Here is a 23541-nt window from a genome sequence, read left to right on the forward strand (position 1 = left end):
AATATTCAAATGATCAGAAAAAGTTATACTCTTTTTATAGAATATAATATAAACAGAATAGAATAGAAATGTAGAGAGTGATGTCAGAAAGAAGGTTGACTACAGTTACCTGGCACTCAGCCTTCCCCAACAAAAAGGAACCAAAGCAACAAATAAACCACTATATTGAAACTAGTGACTGAAGTAGTGTGCTAGGCAGCACCAGAGGAATGGTAAAATCTATTTGGAGTACAGACACCAAGGATACCATAGAGAGAGAGGAAGACACCCTACCTCTACCACTCTCTCTTCCTTACCAGAATTAGCTCAGAGTTGGGGGATTTCTTCCTATGGAGATAACATGAGCCAAAGATCCCCAGTGGTCCCTATTACCACCACAAACACCAGCAATACTTGCTACAGGAGAGACCCTAATCCTCAGAGGCCTCAAATCCAGTCTGGAGAGTAGCTGAGGTCTGTGCAACTGCATTGCCTCATTGTAAGAGCCCACCTTGAGCATCTCCCACACTGTGACCTAGGCTGCTATGGCACAGTACTATTTTGAACCTGGACCCATGTACACAGTGTGTCTTGCCCTGGGGATCAGCAGCTACTGACTTTCCATTCCTCAGGCCCTGCCATCATACTACCACAGTGCCTACAGTACCATGACCTCAGCTGCCCAGAACATAGGCCAGATTGGAACACTGAGACCCTGGCATCCAAACCCATGTGGCATGTGTCACAACCTTCCAATAAACAGGTGAACCTGCACAGCAGGAAAGCTGCTGAACAGCCTGCTAGCCATCACATCCATGTGCACCTACACTGCACAGTCTGCCAACCCTGTGAGTGCTTATACCTAGCCTGACAGCCAGTCCTATGGTGAATCCACCCCAGAAGCAACTGCTTCAACCTGACTGGCTCCCCTCCCCAACGCCTGCATATGTTCATGTACAGCCTGACAGCGGGTCCTGCAGCAGCAGTATCCCCAGGACAGCTTGCTACAGCCTGCTTGGCTCAAGTGCATGCATGTTCCTCTATGGCCTGACAGCTGGTCCTGTGGTGATCCTGTCCCTTCAGACAGAACTTTGCAAAACCACCCAGCACCACTGCACCCATGAGCATCTGTGCTTGGCTTCTGACAGTCACTCTGGAAATGGCCACTGCCTCTGCAGGAAACTCACCAGACAGCTTGCTGGCCCTCTGCAGCTTCCTTGTCTGGCTAACATCCAGCCTGCTGCCCCAGCCCCAAGCAAAACCACATTATTGCCCTTATAGTCAGCCATACACTAAGCTTCTGAGACAACATCACAGACATCACTGACAAGTATTGTAGCTAAAGAAACAGCATGAAGATCACATTACAGACTCCACTCAGAACCAAAGCCAAAGCTCCTCTGGGACCACCTACCAAAGAAAGTTTCTTCCTACAAATGCTATTCTATAAAACCGGACAGAAGAAATTTACACTAGATGTGCAGATATCAACGTAAGGACACAAGAAACACAAAACAGCAAGAAAACATGACACCTTCAAAGCAACACAGTAAGTCTCTAGTGCCAGACCCCAAAGAAAAGAACATTTATGAAATTCCTGAAAAAGTATTGTAAATAATGATCTTAAGAAAATGCAGTGAGATACAAGAGAGCACAGACAAATGATTCAGTGAAATCAGAAAAATAACTAATGATCTGAATGAGAAATACAACAACCACAAAAAAGATATATAAAAAAGAACCAAACAGAAATCTTGGAGCTGAACAATTCAATAAATACAATAAAAAATACAATGGACAGTTCTAACAACACACCAAATCAAAGAATGTATTTTTAAGCTTGAATACAGGTCTTTTAAAATAACCCAGTCAGAGAAAAATAAATAAACAAAGAAGAATAAAGAAAGCCCATGAGACTTATGAAACACCATTAAGTGAACAAATGTTCCCATTATAGGATTATTAGAGAGAGAACAGGTGGAGAAAGACACAGAAAGCCTATTGAATGGAAAATAGACAGAAATTTCCCAAATATTGGGAGATATATTTATATCTGAATAGATTCAGGAAGCTCAAAAGTCCCCTATTAGATTCAACTCACAATGATCCTTTTCAAAGTACTCGTTAATCAAACTGCCAAAAGTCAAAGAGAAGATTCTAAAATCTGCAAGAAAAAACTTTCAAGTTGTATATAAAGGAAGCTCCTATTAGACTATCAGCAGAGTTCTCAACAGAAACTTTGCAGGCCAGAAGAAAATAGGTTGTTATATTTAAAGTGCTGAAAGGAAAAAAAAATCTGTCAGGCAATAATACTATATCCATCAAAGCTATCCTTCAGAAATGAAGGAGAAATAAAGGCCTATCCAGACAAACACATGCTGAGGAAATTCATCACCACTAGACTGGCCTTACAAGAAATGCTAGAGAAAATGCTACAATTAGAAACAAAAAGAATATAATTATTGTCAAGAAAACTTGTAAAAGCATAAAACTTAATAGTAGACATAAATTCATAAATCAAACTCAGAATAATCCATTGAAATAATGGTGCTATGTAAACTTTCAGTCATCTAGTATGAAAGGTTTAAATTCAAATAAAAAACTACAACAGCCAGAATTAGTGGCTTAGGAACACCTAATAGATAAAGAAGTAAAAATTAAACAACAGGAATATAAATTGCGGGGGAGGGAAAAAGTCTAGGGTATTTTTTATGTGACCAAAGTTATGTTACTATCAGCTTAAAATAATATATCTACAAGATTTTTAGGTTAGCCCCATGGTAGCCTGAAAGAAAGAAATTACAGTAGTTACACAAATGAAAAGAGGAAGAAAACAAAGCATAGCACCACAGAAAACCATCAAATTACAGAGGTAAACAAACAGAGACAAAGAAAGAAACAGATGATCTATAAACAACCAAGAAATCATTAACTAAGTGGCAGGAGTAAGTCCTTATCTATTAATGATAACTGTGAGTACAAATGGAACAAATTTTTCAATTAAAAGATACTGAGTAGCCAAATGGATTAAAAAATATATCCAACTGTACGCTGTCTACAAAAGATTCACCTCACCATTAAGACAAAGGTAGGCTGAAAATGAAGGCATGGAAAAAGATATTCCATGCAAATGCAAACCAAAAGTGAGCAGGAATAGCCATACTTGTATCAGATGAAATAGACTGTAAGTCAAAAACTGTTAAAAGACAAAAAAAAAAAAAAAAAAAAAAAAAAAAATCATTATATAATGATAAAGGGATCCATTCAACAAGAGGGTATAACAATTGGAAATATTTATGCACCTAACACCAGAGCACCCAAATAGGTACAGTAAATAATATCAGATATAAAGGAAGAGAAAGATAGACTATAATACAATTGTGGGAAACTTCAATACCCCAGCCTCAACAACGGATAGATAATCTAGATAGAAAACCAACAAAAAAAAAAGACTTAAACTACACCATAGACCAAATGGACATAACAGATATTTACAGAACATTCCATCCAACAGCTGCAGAGTAAACATTCTTCTCAATCAACTGCATATTGAACATTCTCCAGGGCAGATCACATGTTAGGCCACAAAACTAGTCTTAAGAAATTTAGGAAGACAGAGACCATATCAAGTATCCTTTTAGACCACAATATTATAAAACTAGAAATAAACAAGAAAAACTTAGGAAATCTTACAAACATGAAAATTGAACAGCATACTTCTAAATAACCAATAATTCAATGAATAAATTAAAAGAGAAATTGAAAAATTTCTTGAGATAAATGAGATTGGAAACACATCATACCAAAATCTATGAGACACAGCAAAAGCAGTTCTAAGAGAGAAGTTTATAGAAATAAATGCCTAAATAAAAAACAAAGATTCCCAATAACCTGACCATGCAGCTCAAAAAAGTAGAACAAAAAGACAAACGAAACCCCAAATTGTAAATAATAAAGCTTAGAGCAGAAATAAATACAATAGTGACTTTTAAAGTTTTCAAAAATAATCAACAAAATTAACAGTTTTTTTGAAAAGATTAACAAATATGAGAAACCTTAGACTCACCACAGAAAAAAAGAGAAAAGACCTACATAAATAAAATAAATAAAATGAAAAAGGAGACATTACAGGTGACATTACAGAAATACAAAGCATCATGAGACTATTATGAACAATTACACACCAAAAACTTTGTGAACATAGATGAACTGGATAGATTCCTTGACAAATACAAGTTACCAAGATTAAATTAGGAAGAAATAGAAAATCTGGACACTCCAATAATGAGTGAGGAAACTGAATTAGTAATAGTCATCTATTGAAAAAAGGCCTAAGACCTAAAATTGAATACCTATATGCAAAAACAAAAAACAAAAAACAACACTATCTTTCACTACATACAAAAATCAACTCAATTGCAATTAAAGACTCAAGTGTAAAACCTAAAACTATTAATCTACTAGAAGAAAATGTAGGGGAAATGCTGTATGACATTGGGCTGGGCAATGATTTTTTTTAAAAAAGACTGCAAAAGCACAGGAAACAAAACGAAAAATAGATAAATGGGACCACATCAAATTAAAAAGCTTCTACCCAGCAAAGGAAACAGTAAAATGAACAGTCAACCTACAGAATGGGAGAAAATATTTGCAACTATACATCTGACAAGGGGTTTATATGCAGAATATATAGGGACTTAAATAACAGCAAAAAAACAAATAACCTGATTAGAAAATTGGAAAAATACTTTAATAGGCAGTTCTCAAAAAAACGACATTGAAAGGGTCAACAGGTATGTAAAAAAAAAAAAAAAAAAAAAAAAAAAGCTCAACATCCCTAGTCATCACAGAAATGAAAATCAAAACCACAATAAGAAGATACCTCACTCCAGTTAGAATGGCTAGAATCAAAAATACAAAGTAGGTCGGGTGTGGTGGCTCACGCCTGTAATCCCAGCACTTTGGGAGGCCGAGGCAGGTGAATCACCTGAGGTCAGGAGTTCAAGACCAGCCTGACCAACATGGAGAAACCCCATCTCTACTAAAAATACAAAATTTAGCTGGGTGCGGTGGCACATGCCTGTAATCCCAGCTACTCCAGAGGCTGAGGCAGGAGAATTGCTTGAACCCAGGAGGTGGAGTTTGCAGTGAGCCAAGATCGCCCCACTGCACCCCAGCCTGGGCAACAAGAGCAAAACTCCATCTCAAATAAATAAATACAAAGTAAACTAGCATTGGCTAGGATACAAAGAAAAGGGAAAACTTACACACTGTTGGTGGAATTGTAAATTAGTACAGCCACTTTGGAAAACTCTATGAAGTTTCCTCAGAAAAATAAAAAAGAGAACTACTATATGATCCATCAATCTCACTCCTGGGTATATATCCAAAGAAATGAAATCAGTATGTTGAAGAGATATCTGAATTCCTACGTTTACCGCAGCACAATTTACAATAGTGAAGATGTGGTATTAACACATGTCCTTCAATGGATGAATAGATGAAGAAAATGTGGTAGGGGGCGGGGCCAAAGATGGCTGACTAGAAGCAGCGGGGATCGCAGGCTCCCCTCCAAAAGAACCCTAATAGCATGTGAATCCTGCACCTGCAACCAAGGTATCCACGTTCTCTCATCAGAATCGACTAGGCGGTTGCCGTGCCCCATGGAGTGGAAGGAACAGCACTGTGGTGCAGTGGCCCTCCTGAGAGACACGGCGTAGGGGAGCCCCCATGCCCCCAGCCAAGGGAGGCAGCGAGTCAGCGTGCTACCCAGCCTGGGAAACTGTGCTTTTTCCATGGAACTGTTGCAACCCATGGATTTGAAGATTCCACTTGTGAAGCCATGCCACCCAGGACTAGGGTCCCAACCATGGAGCTGCACAGATTCTCAACAGCCTCTCAACTAGAATCTGCTTAAGCCCGCTGAGTTTCTTGGGGTAGGGGCCACCAGCACCACAGCTGCAGCTGCCTGCTGTCTAAGTCCTTTGAGCTCTTTGAAGGAGGGATGGCAGCCAGCACTGGGACTAATAGCCGCCTAACACACTAAGCTCCCTGGGCAGGGGAAGATGGCAGGCATCTCTATAGCTCCAGGCTGTGCTTTTCCTGTGCTGGAGCCAGGGAGGCTGGACGGTTTGTTCACAAGAGGTGTCCCCCACAGCCCAACACACAGTCTAATGTGGCAGACTGCAGCCAGAGTACCTCTTCAGGCCTTCTCCTCACTGGGTGGGGCCTCTCTGCAGGAACTCCAATAACTCCAGCCAGGGGCTCAGGGACAGAACTGTCATCTCCCTGGGCCTGGGTCCCTAGGGACACGGTTGGCTGCAGTTTCAATAAACCAGCAGACTTAGCCTTTCCTCCTCTTAATTCTGAGAAATCCAGGCAGCTCAGAAGACTGGGTTCCCCCCAAGCAAAGCACACCCCCTCCACTAAGAGACAGTAAAATTGCTTCATTATATTGCCCCCGTACCCCACGCCACCCTCCAACAGGGGATGTCAGACACTCTATGCAGGAGAAATCCTACTGGCATCAGCTTGGTGCTCCTCAAGGTCAGAGATCTCAGAGAAATGAGCAGGCACCCATCTTTTCTGTTCTCCAGCCTCCCTGAGTAACATCTACAGGCGTGGGGGTGAATAGGGCCTGAAGGGAACCCCCAGTCAACTGCAGCAGCCCTACAGAAGGGAGACCTGACCATTGAAAGAAAAACAAACAGAAAGCAAGAACAACAGCATCATCAGCAATAAAAATGTCCCTACAAAAACCCCATCTAAGGGTCAGCAGTCTCAAAGATCGAAACTAGACAAACTCATTAAAATGAGAAAGAATCAACAAAAAAATGCTGAAAACCCAAAAGGCCAGAGTGCCTCCAAATGACTGCAATGCTTCTCTGGCAAGGGCACAGAACTGGACAAAGGATAAGAAGAAATTGACAACAGTAGGCTTCAGACGATGAGTAATAACAAACTCCACTGAGCTAAAGGAACATGTTCTAACCCAATGCAAAGAAGCTAAGAACCTTGGTAAAAGGTTAGAGGAGGTGCTATGTAGAGTAACCAATCTAGAGAGGGATATAAATGACCTGATGGAGCTGAAACACACAACACAAGAACTTTGTAAAGCATACACAAGAATCAACAGCTGAATCGACCAAGTGATTCTATGCACCCAATAAAGGAGCACTCAGATTCATAAAGCAAGTTCTTAGAGACCTACAAAGAGACTTAAGACGCCCACACAATAATAGTGGGAGGCCTTAACACCCCCACTGTCAATATTAGAAAGGATGTCACAGTTTGAAAACCACGTTGCTGAAATAAGGCATACAGGCAGATTAGAGAAAAAAGAATGAAAAGGAATGAACAAAGCTTCTGAGAAATAGGGACTATGTAAAAAGACAGAACCCATAATTGATTAGAGTACATAACGAGATGAGGAGAATGGAAACAAGCTGGAAAACACACTTCTGGATACTATCCAGCAGCATTTCCCCAACTTAGCAAGACAGGCCAACATTCAAATTAAGGAAATATAGAGAACAGCAAGATACTCCACGAGAGGATTAACCCCAAGACACATAATTATCAGAGCCTCCAAGGCCGAAATGAAAGATAAAAATATTTAGAGAAATCAGAAAGAAAGGCCAGGTTACCAACAAAGGGAAGTCCATCAGACTATCAGTGAACCTCTTAGCTGAAACCCTACAAGCCAGAAGAGAGTGGGGCCAATATTTGACATTCTTAAAGAATTTTCAAACCAATTTCATATCATATCATACTGAATTTCATATCCAGTCAAACTATACTTCATAAGCAAAGGGGAAATAAAATCCTTTCCAGACAAGCAAATGTTGAGGAATTTCATCACCACCAGACCTGTCGTGCAAGAGTCCTGAAGGAAGCACTAAATATGGAAAGGAAAAGCTGATACTAGCCACTGCAAAAATACACCAAAATATAAAGATCAATGACACTATGAAGAAACTGCATCAACTAGTGTGCAAAATAACCAACTAGCATCATGATGACAGGATCAAACTCACACATAACAATATTAACCTTAAATGTAAATGGACTAAATGCCCCAATTAAAAGACACAAACTGGCAAATTTGATAAAGACTCAAGACCCATTGGAGTCCTAAATTCAGGAGACCTATCTCATGTGCAAAGACACACATAGGCTGAAAATAAAGGGATGAAGGAAAATATACCAAATAGAAAGCCAAAAAAAAAAAAAGAAAAAGCAGGGATTGCAATCCTAGTCTCTGATAAAACAGACTTTAAACCAACAAAGAAGAGTGGGAGAACTTAACACCCCACTGTCAATATTAGACAGATCAACGAGACAGAAAATTAACAAGGATATTCAGGACTTGAACTCAGCTCTGGACCATGCAGACCTAATAGACATCGACAGAACTCTCCACCCCAGATCAACAGAATATACATTCTTCTCAGCACCACATCACACTTATTCTAAAATTGACCACATAATTGGAAGTAAAACACTCCTTAGCAAATACAAAAGAACAGAAATAATAACAAACAGTCTCTCAGACCACAGTGCAAACAAATTAGAGCTCAGGATTAGCAAACAACTACATAGAAAGTGAACAATCTGCTCCTGAATGACTATTGGGTAAATAACAAAATTAAGGCAGAAATAAATAAGTTCTTTGAAACCAATGAGAACAAAGACACAATGTACAAGAATCTCTGGGACACAGCTAAAGCAGTGTTTAGAGGGAAATTTATAGCACTAAATGCCCACAAGAGAAAGTGAGAAAGATCTAAAATCAACACCCTATCAATCACAATTTAAAGAACTAGAGAAGCAAGAGCAAACAAATTCAAAACTAGCAGACGACAAGAAATAACTAAGATCAGAGCAGAACAGAAGGAGATAGTGACATGAAAATCCCTTATAAAAATCAATGAATCCAAGGGCTGGTTTTTTGAAAACATTAACAAAATAGACCACTAGCCAGACTAATAAAGAATAAAAGAGAGAATAATCAAATAGACACAATAAAAAATGATAAAGGGAGATCACCACTGATCCCACAGAAATACAAGCTACCATCAGAGAATACTATAAGCACCTCTGCACTAATAAACTAGAAAATCTAGAAGAAATTGATAAATTCCTGGACACATACACCCTCCCAAGACTAAACCTGGAAGAAGTCAAATCCCCGAATAGACCAATAATATGTTCTGAAATTGAGGCAGTAATTAATAGCCTACCAACCAAAAAAAGCCCAGGACCAGACGAATTCACAGCCGAATTCTACCAGAGGTACAAAGAGGAGCTGGTACCATTCCTTCTGAAACTATTCCAAGTAATAGAAAAAGAGGGACTCCTCACTAACTCATTTTATGAGGCCAGAATCATCCTGATACCAAAACCTGGCAGAGAAACAACAAAAAAAGAAAATTTCAGGCCAATATCCCTGACAAACATTGATGCAAAAATCCTCAATACAATACTGGCAAACTGAATCCAGAAGCACATCAAAAAACGTATCCACCACCATCAAGTTGGCTTCATCCCTGGGATACAAGGCTGGTTCAACATATGCAAATCAATAAACATAATCCATCATACAAACAGAACCAATGACAAAAATTTGTCTTGGTTATCTCAATGGATGCAGATTATCTCAATAGATGCAGAAAAGGCCTTCAATAAAATTCAATATCCCTTCAGGTTAAAAACTCTCAATAAAATGGGTATTGAAGGAACATATCTCAAAATCATAAGAGCTATTTATGAAAAACCCACAGCCAATATCATATTGAATTGGCAAAAGCTGGAAGCATTCCCTTTAAAAATCAGTACAAGACAGGATGCCCTGTCTCACCACTCCTATTCAACATAGTATTGCAAGTTCTGGCCAGGCGATCAGGCAAAACAATGAAACAAAGGATATTCTAAGAGGAAGAGAGGAAGTCAAATTGTCTGTGTTGCAGATAAGATGATCGGATATTTAGAAAACCCCATCGTCTCAACCCCAAAACTCCTTGAGCTGATAAGTAACTTCAGCAAAGTCTTAGGTACAAAATCAATATGCAAAAATCACAAGCACTCCTATACAACATCAATAGACAAGCAGAGAGCCAAATCATAAATGAACTCCCATTCACAATTGCTACAAAGAGAAAAAAATTCCTAGGAATACAGATAACAAGGGATCTGAAGGACCTCTTCAAGGAGAACTACAAACCACTGCTCAAAGAAATACGAGATGACATAAATAAATGGAAAAACCTTCTATTGTCATGGAAAGGAAGAATCAATATCATGAAAATGACCATACTGCCCCAAGTAATTTACAGATTCAATGCTATTCCCATCAAACTACCATTGACATTCTTCACAGAATTAGAAAAACTACTTTAAGTTTCATATGAAACCAAAGAAGAGTCCGTATAGCCAAGACAATCCTAAGCAAAAAGAACAAAGCTGGAGGCATTACACTACCTGAATTCAAACTATGCTACAAGGCTACAGTAACCAAAACAGCATGGTACTAGTATCAAAACAGACATACGTACCAACGAAACAGTACAGAGACCTCAGAAATAACACCACGTATCTACAACCATCTGAATCTTCAACTAAACTGACAAAAACAAGCAATGGGCAGAGGATTTCTTAAAATCAATAAATGAGATGATATCATAGAGGAAGTTTTATCAGAGACTGGGTTGGGGAGGAGAAGATGGGGAGAGGTTGATCAATGGGTACAAAATTATAATTAGATAGAATAAATAAGTTATAGTGTTCTATTACACAGTAGGGTGACATTGTTTAACACTTAGGTATTTTACATTACAAAATAGGTAGAAAAGAGGCTTAGATGACCATCGCAAAGAAATGATAATTGCCATGAGGTGATGGTCATACTAAATACCCTGAGTTGATCATCATACAACATACATATGTTCAAAACATCCAATTATACTCCTAAACATGTACGATTATAATATGTGAATTAAAATAAACATACTAGCTAAACAAATACAAATCCCAATGAACAAAAATTTACACTAAATCAAAAGGGTGTGCCACATTTTTTCTCACTACTGAGGGACCAATATTGTTAATATTTGATTGTAATTTCTTAAAGTTTCAAAATTCAGAAGACTGTATGTGTATTCTAGAAAAAATGGAATCAAGTAAACTTTTATATACTTATATAACTGTATTTCATGTTCTTAAATAATATTCACATAGCATTTTAATAGTTTATATGATACTACCTTATACAGAATTTGAATAACTTTCTTTTATTTTTGGTTATTTAAGGGGGTCTCTTTTCTAATATCTATTACTCTAAATAATACTATAACTGATAATCCTTCTATATGAATCTTGGATTATTGATAATTCCTTTAAAATAGAATAATGGAAATTAATTTTAAAAAAGGTTTGTCCTTTACTAGATTTGAATAGAATATAAGCTTATTGTAGCAAATCTAGAAAATTCAAATATGTGATAAATATTAGACAATATGTAAAGAAAATAAAAATTACATTCTCCCTTTCAAGAGGTAACTCTAGAAAATATTTTGATCTATACTTGCCATTATTATGTATATAGCTGTAAATGCTCTTTAGTTTGAGTTTTCATACTACCATTGCCAGATATATTTTAAAAATCAGGTTGATGTTTACCCAGGAAGCATTATTTCTTTATCTAAATGCTGGATTAATTTGCACAACAGGTAATTATCTTTTTATTTAATTTTTTAAAAAATGTAATATGGTGCCTATGATAAGACTGCTTTACTAGTTTGTGATATTGTTTTACAATTTCTTTCATGATTGACAATCTACTTAGAATATCTACTTTTACTTTAAGCAGTTGTGACTATTTATCTTTTCCCCAGAAAGGCTTATATTTTCTTGAGAGTTTTCAAATTTACCAGCACGAAAATTACATGGGTTGGGGGAAGGGTGGATGGGGAGACGTCGATCAATGGGTACAAAATTATAATTAGACAGAATAAATAAATTCTAGTGTTCTATTACACAGTAATATCTTTTTTTTTTTTTTTTTTTTTTTTTTTGAGGCTTGGTCTCATGTTATCATTCAGGCTGGAGTGCAGTGGGGTGATCACAGCTTATTGTAGCCTTGACATCTGCTCTCAATTGATCCTCCCACCTCGGCCTCCTGAGTAGTTGGGACTACAGGTGTGCACCACCACACCTGGCTTTAAAAAATCTTTTGTAGCAATGAGATCTCACTGTTGCCGAGGCTGGTCTCAAACTGCTGGGCTCAAGTAATCCTCCTGCCTTGACCTCCCAAAGTGTTTGGATTACAGGCATAAGCCACCATGCCTGGCCCCTCTTCTAATATTTTAATCTCCTTTACATCTATAAATGTATCTGGTAAGATGATTTGTGGCTATTTACCTATCAAATACCATCAAGTATGGCTTCTCACTGCCCACAGTGGCCAAAAAAATAACATCATATCCAAACTCTTTACATACCAGTCACACCTCCAAAGCTAGACACTGATTTACTTTTCCAATCTTATTTTTCTTTATTCTAATATGCTTCACAGACACTTCTCATTATTTCCTTAAGGGCAAAGAACATGCATTTCTGTGCTTCTGTCCATTTGTGGTCTGAATTTCTTCAAACAACAATCTCCTTTCTGCTCTTTCTTGGCTGATCAGAATAAGCACCCTCTCTGTTTCTGTTCAAGTCTTCTGATCCACTATCATAAAACTTTTCATGAGCAATAGATGACTTTTTTCTCACCTTACTCAGGGCCCCTTGTGCTTCAACTATTGTGCATTCTTCATTGAATTCTTCAATTCTCTTTCCCCACTAGACTATAAGATCCTGGATTGCAGAACTATGACCAGTTACTATTATTAATTTTTTTGTCAACCAACCTACTTACAATAAGAAATGAGTCAATTTAAGATCAAATTGGGTGACTGCTTGTGTGACCTAGAAATAAACACAACTACTTAGTTATCTTTTCCCAGATAATAGGGCCAGTTGCAATAACCTCTGTCTACTGAAAAGCTGTCACAGTTCGTACTGATTTTGTTACAAACAAGATGTTTTACTATATACCAGAAAAGTATCAGCAAAAATGTAAAAATCTATAGTGTCTGTGCTGAAAATGACTCTTCCATCAATGTGGTGCTTGTGCAGTGCACAACCTATACTATCTTATATATACTACCATATAGGTTTCCCACTTCTATGTATTTTTTTCAATGTTTATTGTACATTTTAAATTATGAGTCAAGAGCATAAATTACTTTATGGCTCGTTTAGACATAATGTAAACAATATTCTCTTTCTACAAATTAAACTGGACCTGAGCAAAGCAAACTCCAGTAGAAGATGTTAACTACTGTCCTCATAATAATGTGTACTCATTTTATAACCATGACTGTTCACTTTTCTCTTAAGATCTTCTCTGATTATTGTTTTAAAGTTGAATAGCAAATGGTCTCAACTCCCTCCAGGCTAAACAAGTAATGTCAGTATCAATCATATTTGGAACCAAATGCATATTATCTATCTATATTACCAACCTTATTACTTATGTATTGCTCAGCTATATCAAAGAAATTATCTCATGATGTAAATATACTAACATTAACACTTAGTATATGCAAGTTATTTTAGCTCTTTGAATCTCAGTTTCATTATTTACATAATGCAGGATACTGGAGCTGTTGGAAGAATTAAAGATATTATCCTTAATGTGTCAATAGGTGCCTTCTATTTTCAGAGGAAATTGGTTCCCATTGATAGACCTTGTTGAAGACATAGGCCTATGCATACTGTTGTGCCATCAACCATGGACATTTTGTCCATAAGTTATTAAGTGCACGTGATGTTGAAACAAAAAGGTGCTTTCTTTGAGTAGCTAGCACATAAAAACACTGGATGATTTAAGTTAAATAAGCAGTTGAAACATGAGGAACATGGTCATATAGAGAGTCAAAGAAGATAATAAAGGCATAGCAATGCCATAGCATGCCAGACTATGACAAAATGATATAGTTAGGCAAAACCAGTTATCTTTCTTATAGAACAGAGCAGGTATGCAAAGAGAAGCACTGGGAAAAGGAGAGAAAGGAAAGAAGGTAGAAAGGGAGGGGGGGAAGGAGGGAGAGGGAGTGAGAGGAAGGGAGGGAGAGCAAGGAAGGGAGGGAGAGCAAGGAAGGGAGGGAGAGGATGTGAGAGAGGGAGAGATTACGGGAGAGAGACAGAAGAGGAGAAGGAAGGAGAGGAGAGGAGGGGAGGGGAGGGGAAAAGGGGAAGAGAGGGGAGGGGAGGAGAGGAGAGGTGGGCAGAGGAGAGGAGACGAGGGGAGAGGAGAGGAGAGGGGAGGCGAGGAGAGGAGAGGTGGGGAGAGAGGAGAGGAGAGGAGGAGAGGAGAGGAGGAGAGGAGAGGACAGAGAAGAGAAGAGGAGGGGGAGAACAGGAGAGAGAAGAGAGAAACGCTAGATTCAGAGAAAGAAAAATGGAGTAACTGCCTTATTGTTTTTCATTTCTCGTGAAGACTAGTAGATAACAATACTTTGCTTTCAAAAAGATTTTCCCATATCTTTCCAACAAGTTTTCTTATAAAATGGAGTTTATTGGGATGATTTTAAAGCCCAAATAATTCTTTATTTGTTTGAAAAGTGCATAGCACCATCTCTAGTACACACTAGATACTAAAAGAATGGAAGCTATCACTAATCGGATTATAAACTCAAAATGCAGGGAAGATAATACAATTGGAATTTATTTTAATTTCAAAAATCTATCATCTAAGCCAGAAAGATAAAATCTTTTCTGTTAAACTGAGTTGTCATTGACAGAAATGTGGCTTGGTCTTATTTTGGCTTCCATGTAAATACATTTCAAATATAAAGGAAACATAGACCTCTCCCCTTTCCACCCCTTTTTTATCTACTGAAGAATAACATTATAGACACTTACAAGATTCAGCAACATAATGATTATGAAATTGATACAGACAGCAGCAGCAGATGTTGCAAACTGCCAGTATTGTTTGATGAAATTCCACTTGAATGATGCAAACTGTTCCATGACAACCAGGCGGTACACCACGACTCCAAACACTGCAGTGATCACCAAGGATATCTACAATATTAGAGACCAGAAAAAACATCCATATTTTACATCACTAACAAGTCAAAAGCAAAACCATAGATCAAATCTACTATCCCCAAAAATTGAAGGTATTTACCTTTCTAAGAAAGGATATCTAGATTTAATTATCTCCTTTAAGGAAGTTATATTCTAATCAAAATAAATAGGACAAAATTTGTCATTTTAATGTGATAACAAAGTTATCACACTAACATGCAAATTCTGCCCAATGTCCTCTTAAATGGAATGCTCATTTTTAACACAAGATATCTAATCATCAGGTCAACTCATATAATTTCCATTTTATCTTAGACGATCTCTGTTTCTCCCAAAAAGTATTTTCTTTAAAAAGGTGCACAAACTGCCTTTGTAAAATCCCCATAACCTGTTGTGACTTCTGTTTGTTTAATTGTATGTATTACCAAGGTGTTGGAAAGAATAAGGTTTCTGACGTTCTCAATGTCACAAAATGAGTTGGTATCATTGAACTTACTTCTAAATTTGGAATCCCAAAACATTTTGATATTGATGGCTATACTTTACCATGAAGAATATTCCTGAGACAGAAACAAGAAGACGAGTGACTTTGTCTGAGGATGGCTGATGTGGTTCAGGTTTTCCCGTGATGGGATTTACGATCTCCATCTTGTAATACTTGGCTTCAAACTGGGGACGAAGTGTTTCCTATGAGAGAAACTAAAGTTATCTAAATATCAAAGCCATAAACTAAAAAAAAATACTCCCCAGAGTTGATACAATACTCCTAAATTTGGCCTACTTTTGTATTAAAAGTCTTCACAATAAAGCAGCCTTTTTAAAATAACATCAAATTGCCTTCCAAATAAATCCTGAGCAGTATTGTAATCAGTATAATTTTCCACTAATGTAATTTAAAGAAACATCACAGAAGTGGTCTGAAAAATACATACTTCATTGATCTCTATTATCTTCATAAAATAATAAATTTTGTTAGTAGGAAAAATCAAGGGAAAAATCTAATGATGGTTAACTGTTTCCAGCCTGAATGCTAGGGCAGCAGATAATTTTCCATATCCTGTAATAGCCCAGTTTCCCTATTTCCTTGTATGCTAACATCTTACCTCCTCTTCTTCCCATTCGATAAGGTCCCAAGTATAGGTCAGTATACTCCTTCTCCTTTTCCAAAACTCCAGGAAGACTGTGGCTATAACATATAAAAATGATAATTCTTTACACAAATCACATCATATTGCTTTTCTTCTTTATATTGATATATCTTATCTCATAATTAAAATTAAATTATTATTAAAGTAATTAATAAAATTTTTATTTTTCCCTTTTCCTCTTCTTCCTGTGTTTATACATCATTAATTAGTGTATCTATTAACATACACTGCTAGAGGGGTGTGATTTCTTTTACTGAAACCAATAAGCAGGGACTTTTTGTCAGCATAGCTCATCAAAATGATGCAATCAATATTACTGAGCTAAATATTGACCCTTTTGACCTGCATATGCTTATTCAAAATCTAAAGACTCAAATAAAGCCTTCTCCAAGAATCACAATAAAGACCATGTGATACTTGTCCAGAACTTACAGAGAGTTGGTGTAGGAGAGAGAATAAAAGAACAAACTCTCGTAGTGAAGGAGAAAAGAAAGACAAGAGAAGAAACTCTCGAATTCATATTCTGGGTGGACTCTACATGGACGGAAAAGGACTCAGTGGAAAAAGTAAAGAAATTCCTGAACTGACAGCTCTTCTGTGTAAACAGCGAGGAGAACGATTGCTGTTTAATTTTTTTTCTAGATGGGCTCTATCTTACACCATTCAAGACTTTGTGGACACAACTAAGAACTCACATATACGTTTTAGAAATGTGTGGTACTGGGGCAACCCTCTTTAGGTCCCCTCCCATTGTATGGGAGCTTTGTTTTCACTCTATTAACTCTTGCAACTGCACACTCTTCTGGTCCATGTTTGTTATGGCTCAAGCTGAGCTTTTGTTCACTGTCGACCACTGCTGTTTGCCATTGTCGCAGACCCGTCACTGACTTCCATCCCTCCTGATCCAGCAAGGCATCCATTGCCGCTCCCGATCAGGCTAAAGGCTCGCCATTGTTCCTGCATGGCTAAGTGCCCAGGTTCATCCTAATTGAGCTGAACACTAGTCACTGGGTTCCACAGTTCTCTTCCATGACCCACGGCTTCTAATAAACCTATAACACTCACCGCATGGCCCAAGGTTCCATTCCTTGGAATCCGTGAGGCCAAGAACCCCAGGTCAGAGAACAAAAGGCTTGTCGCCATCTTGGGAGCAGCCCACCCCATCTTGGGAGTGGCCCACCACCATCTTGGGAGCTCTAAGAACAAAGACCCGCTGGTAACATTTGGTAGCCCGCATGGGGCTTCTCCAAAGTAGTGAGTAATATTGAACCACTTTCTTTTGCTATTCTGTCCTATCTTTCCTTAGAATTGGAGGAAAATAACTGGGCACCTGTCAGCCAGTTAAAAACGATTAGTGTGGCCGCTGGACTAAAGATTCAGGTGTGAGGCTTCCTGGGAAAAAGCTTTCTAACAACCCCCAACCCTTCTGGTTTGGGAGTGTTGTTCTGCCTGGAACCAGCTTCTGCTTTCACAATTTTCCTGGGGAAGCTGAGGGTCGACTAGAGGCAGAAAGTTGTCATCCCGAACTCCTAGCGTTGGCCAGTTGAGATCATGGCACAGCCAGAAGTCTCTACTCAACAGTCGCCCATGCGTGCACCCCTTCGTCTCCTTCTGACCCATACCTCCTGGGTCCTAACCACGACTTTCTTGAAAGTGTAGACCCAAAATTCTCTTTACTTCTGAATCTACTTCCTCTGATCCCTGCCTCCTAGGTACTAATGCTTCAGACTTTCACTTCCACTCCCAAGTATTAGAGCAGGTTGTATCTCCAAAGGGACCTAAGGAAGATCTACACTGTGTCCTTAAGCAACTAGGCTATGAACCCAGGGAGTCTTGTCCCTGGTGACTCTCCCAATTTAGGCATACAGCTCTCGACATGGGCAGTTATGTGGGAACCGTCCCCACCACCCTTGCCAGGGCCTTAGAACTGATAACCCAGTACTTTAACAACTGGAACTGGGTCTACAACAATGTAATAGATCAGGATGAAAATGAATTGAGTAAGTTATTCCTATCTAATTAATATTCCTATAGTGGCAAATGGGGCAACAAGCGAACGTCCTTCCACTATGTTTCCAAAATCCTTCTACAGAGGCAGAAAGGAGAAAGAGAGAGGCAGAGAGAGAGAGAGAGAGGAAGAGACAGAGACAAAAGGTGAGTCAGAGAGAGAGAGAGACAGAAAGTCAAAGGAGAAAGAAAGAGAGAAAGAGACAGATAGAAATGGTAAAGGAAAAACAGTGTACCCTATTCCTTTAAAAGCCAGGATAAATTTAAAACCTATAATAGATAATTGAAGGTCTTCTCTGTGACACTATAACATGCCAATAGTACCTTGTTGTCAGTGTAAACAAGGGTGTAGCCCAAAACACTGAGACCACTGACAACCCACAGCCTTCCTATCAACAATCCTTAACCCAGTAACCTGCGAATGGCCCAAATGCATTCAATTGGTAGCAGCAACTGCTTTGCTAACAGAAGAAAGTAGGAAAAGAATCTTCAGAGGAAAACTCATTGTGAGCACACCTCACCAGTGTGAGGATAGTTCAGAGCTATCCTAAGTCAAAAAAAGCAAAAAGGTAGCTTACTAACTCAAAAATCTTAAAGTATGGGGCTATTCTGTTAGAAAAAGGTGATTTAACACTAACCACTGAAAATTCCCGTAACCCAGCAAATTTCCTAACGGGGGATTTAAATATTAATTACCATACAAAGGTCCAACCAGACCTAGGAGGAACGCCCTTCAGGAAAGGACTATAGATGGTTCCTCCCAGGTGATCGAGAAAAAAAACCACAATGGGTATTCAGTATTGACACGGGGACTCTTGTGGAAGCAGAGTTAGGAGAATTGCCTAATAATTGGTCTGCTCAAACGTGTGAGTTGTTTGCACTCAGTCAAGCCTTAAAGTACTTACAGAATTAAAAAAAAAATCTATCTCAATACTGAGTCAAAAGGTTACCAACACCCTCTCTGAAACGAATTTGCATAAGAACTGTTGTTTATGCGAATGAATCTTGATGGGCAGCTGAGTTGTTATGAAATACTCAGGAACCCAGCCCTGGTCTAGGACTCACCCTTGAGCCAAAGGCAATGTTGGGCATGCTGGTAAAGGACCATTAGAATCCAGCAGCCTGGACCCCTTTCTTTGTGGTCAAGAGAGGCGGGAAAAGGGGTGCAGGACTGCTACATCGGTGAGCGTAACTAATTCGATAAGCAGAGGTCCGTGGGTGGTTACACACCCTGGAAAGGAATAAGCATTAGGACCATAGAGGACGCTCTAGGGAAAATGCTCATTGGAAAATGACTAGGGGTGCTGCCATCCCTATGTTCTTTTTTCAGAAGTGAAACATTCCCCCCAAGGCAAAAATGCCCCTAAGATGTATTCTGGAGAATTGGGACCAATTTGATCCTCAAGACATTAAGAAAGAAGTGACTTATATTCTTCTGCAGTACTGCCTGGCCACAATATACTCTTCAAGGGGGAGAAACCTGGCCCCATGTGGGAAGTATACATTATAACACCATCTTACAGCTAGATCTCTTTTGTAGAAAGAAGGGCAAATGGAGTGAAGTGCCACATGTGCAAACTTTCTTTTCATTAAGAGACAACTCACAGTTATGTAAAAAGTGTAATTTATGCCCTACAGGAAGCCCTCAGAGTCTTACCTCCCTGTCCCGGTGTTTCCCCAGTTCCTTCCCCAACTAATAAGGACCCCCCTTCAACCCAAACGGTCCAAAAAGAGATAGACAAAGGGGTAAACAACGAACCCAAGAGTGCCAATATTCCCCGAGTATGCCCCCTCCAAGCGGTGGCAGGAGGAGAATTTGGCCCAGTCAGAGTGCATGTACCTTTTTCCCTCTCAGACTTGAAGCAAATTAAAATAAACCTAGGTAAATTCTCAGATAACCCTGATAGCTATGTTGATATTTTACAAGGGTTAGGGCAATCCTTTGATCTGATGTGGAGAGATATAATGATACTGCTGAATCAGACATTAACCCCAAATGAGAGAAGTTCCACCATAACGGCAGCCCGAGAGTGTGGCGATCTCTGGTATCTCAGTCAGGTCAATGATAGGATGACAAGAGAGGAAAGAGAACGATTCCCCACAGGCCAGCAGGCAGTTCCCAGTGTAGACCCTCCTCACTGGGACGCAAAATGAGAACATGGAGATTGGTGCCGCAGACATTTGCTAAATTGCGTGCTGGAAGGACTAAGGAAAACTAGGAAGAAACCTATGAATTATTCAATGATTCCACTATGACACAGGGAAAGGAAGAAAATCCTACTGCCTTTCTGGGGAGACTAAGGGAGGCATTGAGGAAGCATACCTCCCTGTCACCTGACTCTATTGAAAGCCAACTAATCTTAAAGGATAAGTTTATCACTCAGTCAGCTGCAGACATTAGAAAAAAACTTCAAAAGTCCACCTTAGGCTGAAGCAAAACTTAGAAACCCTATTGAATTTGGCAACTTCGGTTTTTTATAATAGAGATCAGGAGGAGTGGGCGACGGGATAAACGGGATAAAAAGAACGCCACTGCTTTAGTCATGGCCCTCAGGCAAGCGGACTTTGGAGGCTCTGGAACAGGGAAAGGCTGGGCAAATCAAATGCCTAATAGGGCTTGCATCCAGTGCAGTCTACAAGGACACTTTAAAGAAGATTGTCCAAATAGAAATAAGCCACATCCTCGTCCATACCCCTTATGTGAAGGGAATCACTGGAAGGCCCACTGCCCCAGTGAACGAAGGTCCTCTGAGTCAGAAGCCACTAACCAGATGATCCAGCAGCAGGACTGAGGGTGCCCAGGGCAAGCGCCAGCCCATGCTGTCACCCTCACAGAGCCCCGGGTATGCTTGACCATTGAGGGCCAGGAGGTTAACTGTCTCCTGGACACTGGCGCAGCCTTCTCAGTTTTAATGACCTGTCCTGGACAACTGTCCTCCAGATCTGTCACTACCCGAGGGTTCCTAGGACAGGCAGTCACTAGATACTTCTCCTAGCCACTAAATTGTGACTGGGGAACTTTACTCTTTTCACTTGCCTTTCTAATGATGCCAGAAAGCCCCCTCTTTTTTTAGCGAGAGGCATTCTAGCAAAAGCAGGGGCCATTATATACCTGAACATAGGAGAAGGAAAAAGGGTAAATATATATGCAGACTCTAAGTATGCTTACCTAGTCCTCCATGCCCATGCAGCAATATGGAGAGAAAGGGAATTCCTAACTTCCAAGGGAACACCTAGCAAACATCAGGAAGCCATTAGGAGATTATTATTGGCTGTACAGAAACCTAAAGAGGTGGCAGTCTTAACATTGCTGGGGTCATCAGAAAGGAAAGAGAAATAGAAGGGAACTGCCAAGCAGATACTGAAGACAAAAGAGCTGTAAGGTGGGACCCTCCATTAGAAATGCTTATAGAAGGACCCCTAGTGTGGGGTAAGCCCCTTCAGGAAACCAAGCCCCAGTAGTCAGCAGAAGAAATAGAATGGGGAAACTCACGAGGACATAGTTTCCTCTCCTCAGGATGGCTAGCCACTGAAGAAGGAAAAATATTTTTGCCTGCAGCTAAGCAATGGAAATTACTTAAAAACCTTCACCAAACCTTTCACTTAGGCATTGATAGCACCCATCAGATGGCCAAAACATTATTTACTGGACCAGGCCTTTTCAAAACTATCAAGCAGATAGTCAGGGCCTGTGAAGTGTGCCAAAGAAATAATCCCCGGCCTTATTGCCAAGCTCCTTCAGGAGAACAAAGAACAGGCCATTACCCAGGAGAAGACTGGCAACTAGATTTTACCCACATGCCCAAATCTCAGGGATCTCAGTATCTACTATTCTGGGTAGATACTTTCACTGGTTGGGCGGAGGCCTCTCCTTGTAGGACAGAAAAGTCCCAAGAGGTAATAAAAGCACTAATTCATGAAATAATTCCCAGATTCGTACTTCCCTGAGGCTTTCAGAGTGACAATGGCCCCAATTTCAAGGCTGCAGTAACCCAGGGAGTATCCCAGGCGTTAGGCATACAATATCACTTACACTGAGCCTGGAGGCCACAATCCTCAGGAAAAGCCAAGAAAAATGAACGAAACACTCAAATGACATCTAAAAAACTAACCCAAGAAACCCACCTCACATGGCCTGCTTTGTTGCCTACAGCCTTACTAAGAATCTGAAACTCCCCCAAAAGCAGGACTTAGCCCATACGAAATGCTGTATGGACGGCCCTTCCTAACCAATGACCTTGTGCTTGACCAAGAGATGGCCAACTTAGTTAGTTGCAGACATCATCACGTCCTTAGCCAAATATCAAGTTCTTAAAACATTAAGAACTTGTCCCCCAGAGGAGGGAAATGAATTATTCCACCCTGGAGACATGGTATTAGTCAAGTCCCTTCCCTCTAATTCCCCATCCCTAGACACATCCTGGGAAGGCCCCTACCCAGTCATTTTATCTACCCCAACCATGGTTAAAGTGGCTGGAGTGGAGTCTTGGATACGTTACACTTGAGTCAAACCCTGGATACTGTCAAAGGAGCCTAAAAATCCAAGAGATAACACTAGCTATTCCTGTGACCCTCTAGAGGATCTACGCCTGCTCTTCAAGTGACAACCATGAGGAAAGTAACGAGAATCATAGATCCACATGGCCCTCCCTTGTCATATTTTTCTTTTTACTGTTTTCTTAACTCCTTTCATTCTCACTGCACCTCCTCCATGCCGCTGTACTACCAGTAGCTCCCCTTACCAAGAGCTTCTATGGAGAATGCGACTTCCCAGAAATATTGATGCCCCATCGTAGAGGGGTTTTTCTAAAGGAAACCCCACTTTCACCACCCACAACCATACGCCCCTGCACTTCAGGCCATACATTTCAATCCCTGTATCTTTAACCTCCTTGTAAAATATGTCTCTTCCAGAATTGAAGCTGTAAAACTACAAATGGTTCTTCAAATGGAGCCCCAGATGCAGTCCATGACTAAGATCCACCGCAGACCCCTGGACCGGCCTGCTAGCCCATGCTCTGATGTTAATGACACCGAAGGCACCCCAGGGGTCTCAATTGCACGACCCCTACTATGCCCCAATTCAGCAGGAAGCAGTTAAGAGCAGTCGTCAGCCAACCTGCCCAGCATCACTTGGGTTTTCCTGTTGAGTGAGGACTGAGAGACAGGACTAGCTGGATTTCCTAGACGGACTAAGAATTCCTAAGCCTAGCTGGGAAGGGTGACCGCACCTACCTTTCAAAATGGGGCGTGTAACTCAGCTCACACC

At 39.8% G+C, this 23541-nt stretch overlaps 1 protein-coding gene across 1 annotated transcript in view; it reads right to left on the reverse strand.

The window, feature by feature from the left end:
• ANO3 (anoctamin 3) overlaps positions 1–23541 on the reverse strand; it is a 335023-nt gene that overhangs the window by 48625 nt on the left and 262857 nt on the right. Inside the window, 3 exon segments of the mRNA NM_001265904.1 lie at positions 14947–15111; positions 15664–15804; positions 16221–16303. Of these exon segments, the coding sequence (NP_001252833.1) occupies positions 14947–15111; positions 15664–15804; positions 16221–16303 (389 nt within the window).

The sequence above is a fragment of the Macaca mulatta genome, chromosome 14 (genome assembly GCF_049350105.2).
Source record: "Macaca mulatta isolate MMU2019108-1 chromosome 14, T2T-MMU8v2.0, whole genome shotgun sequence".
NCBI lineage: Eukaryota > Metazoa > Chordata > Mammalia > Primates > Cercopithecidae > Macaca > Macaca mulatta.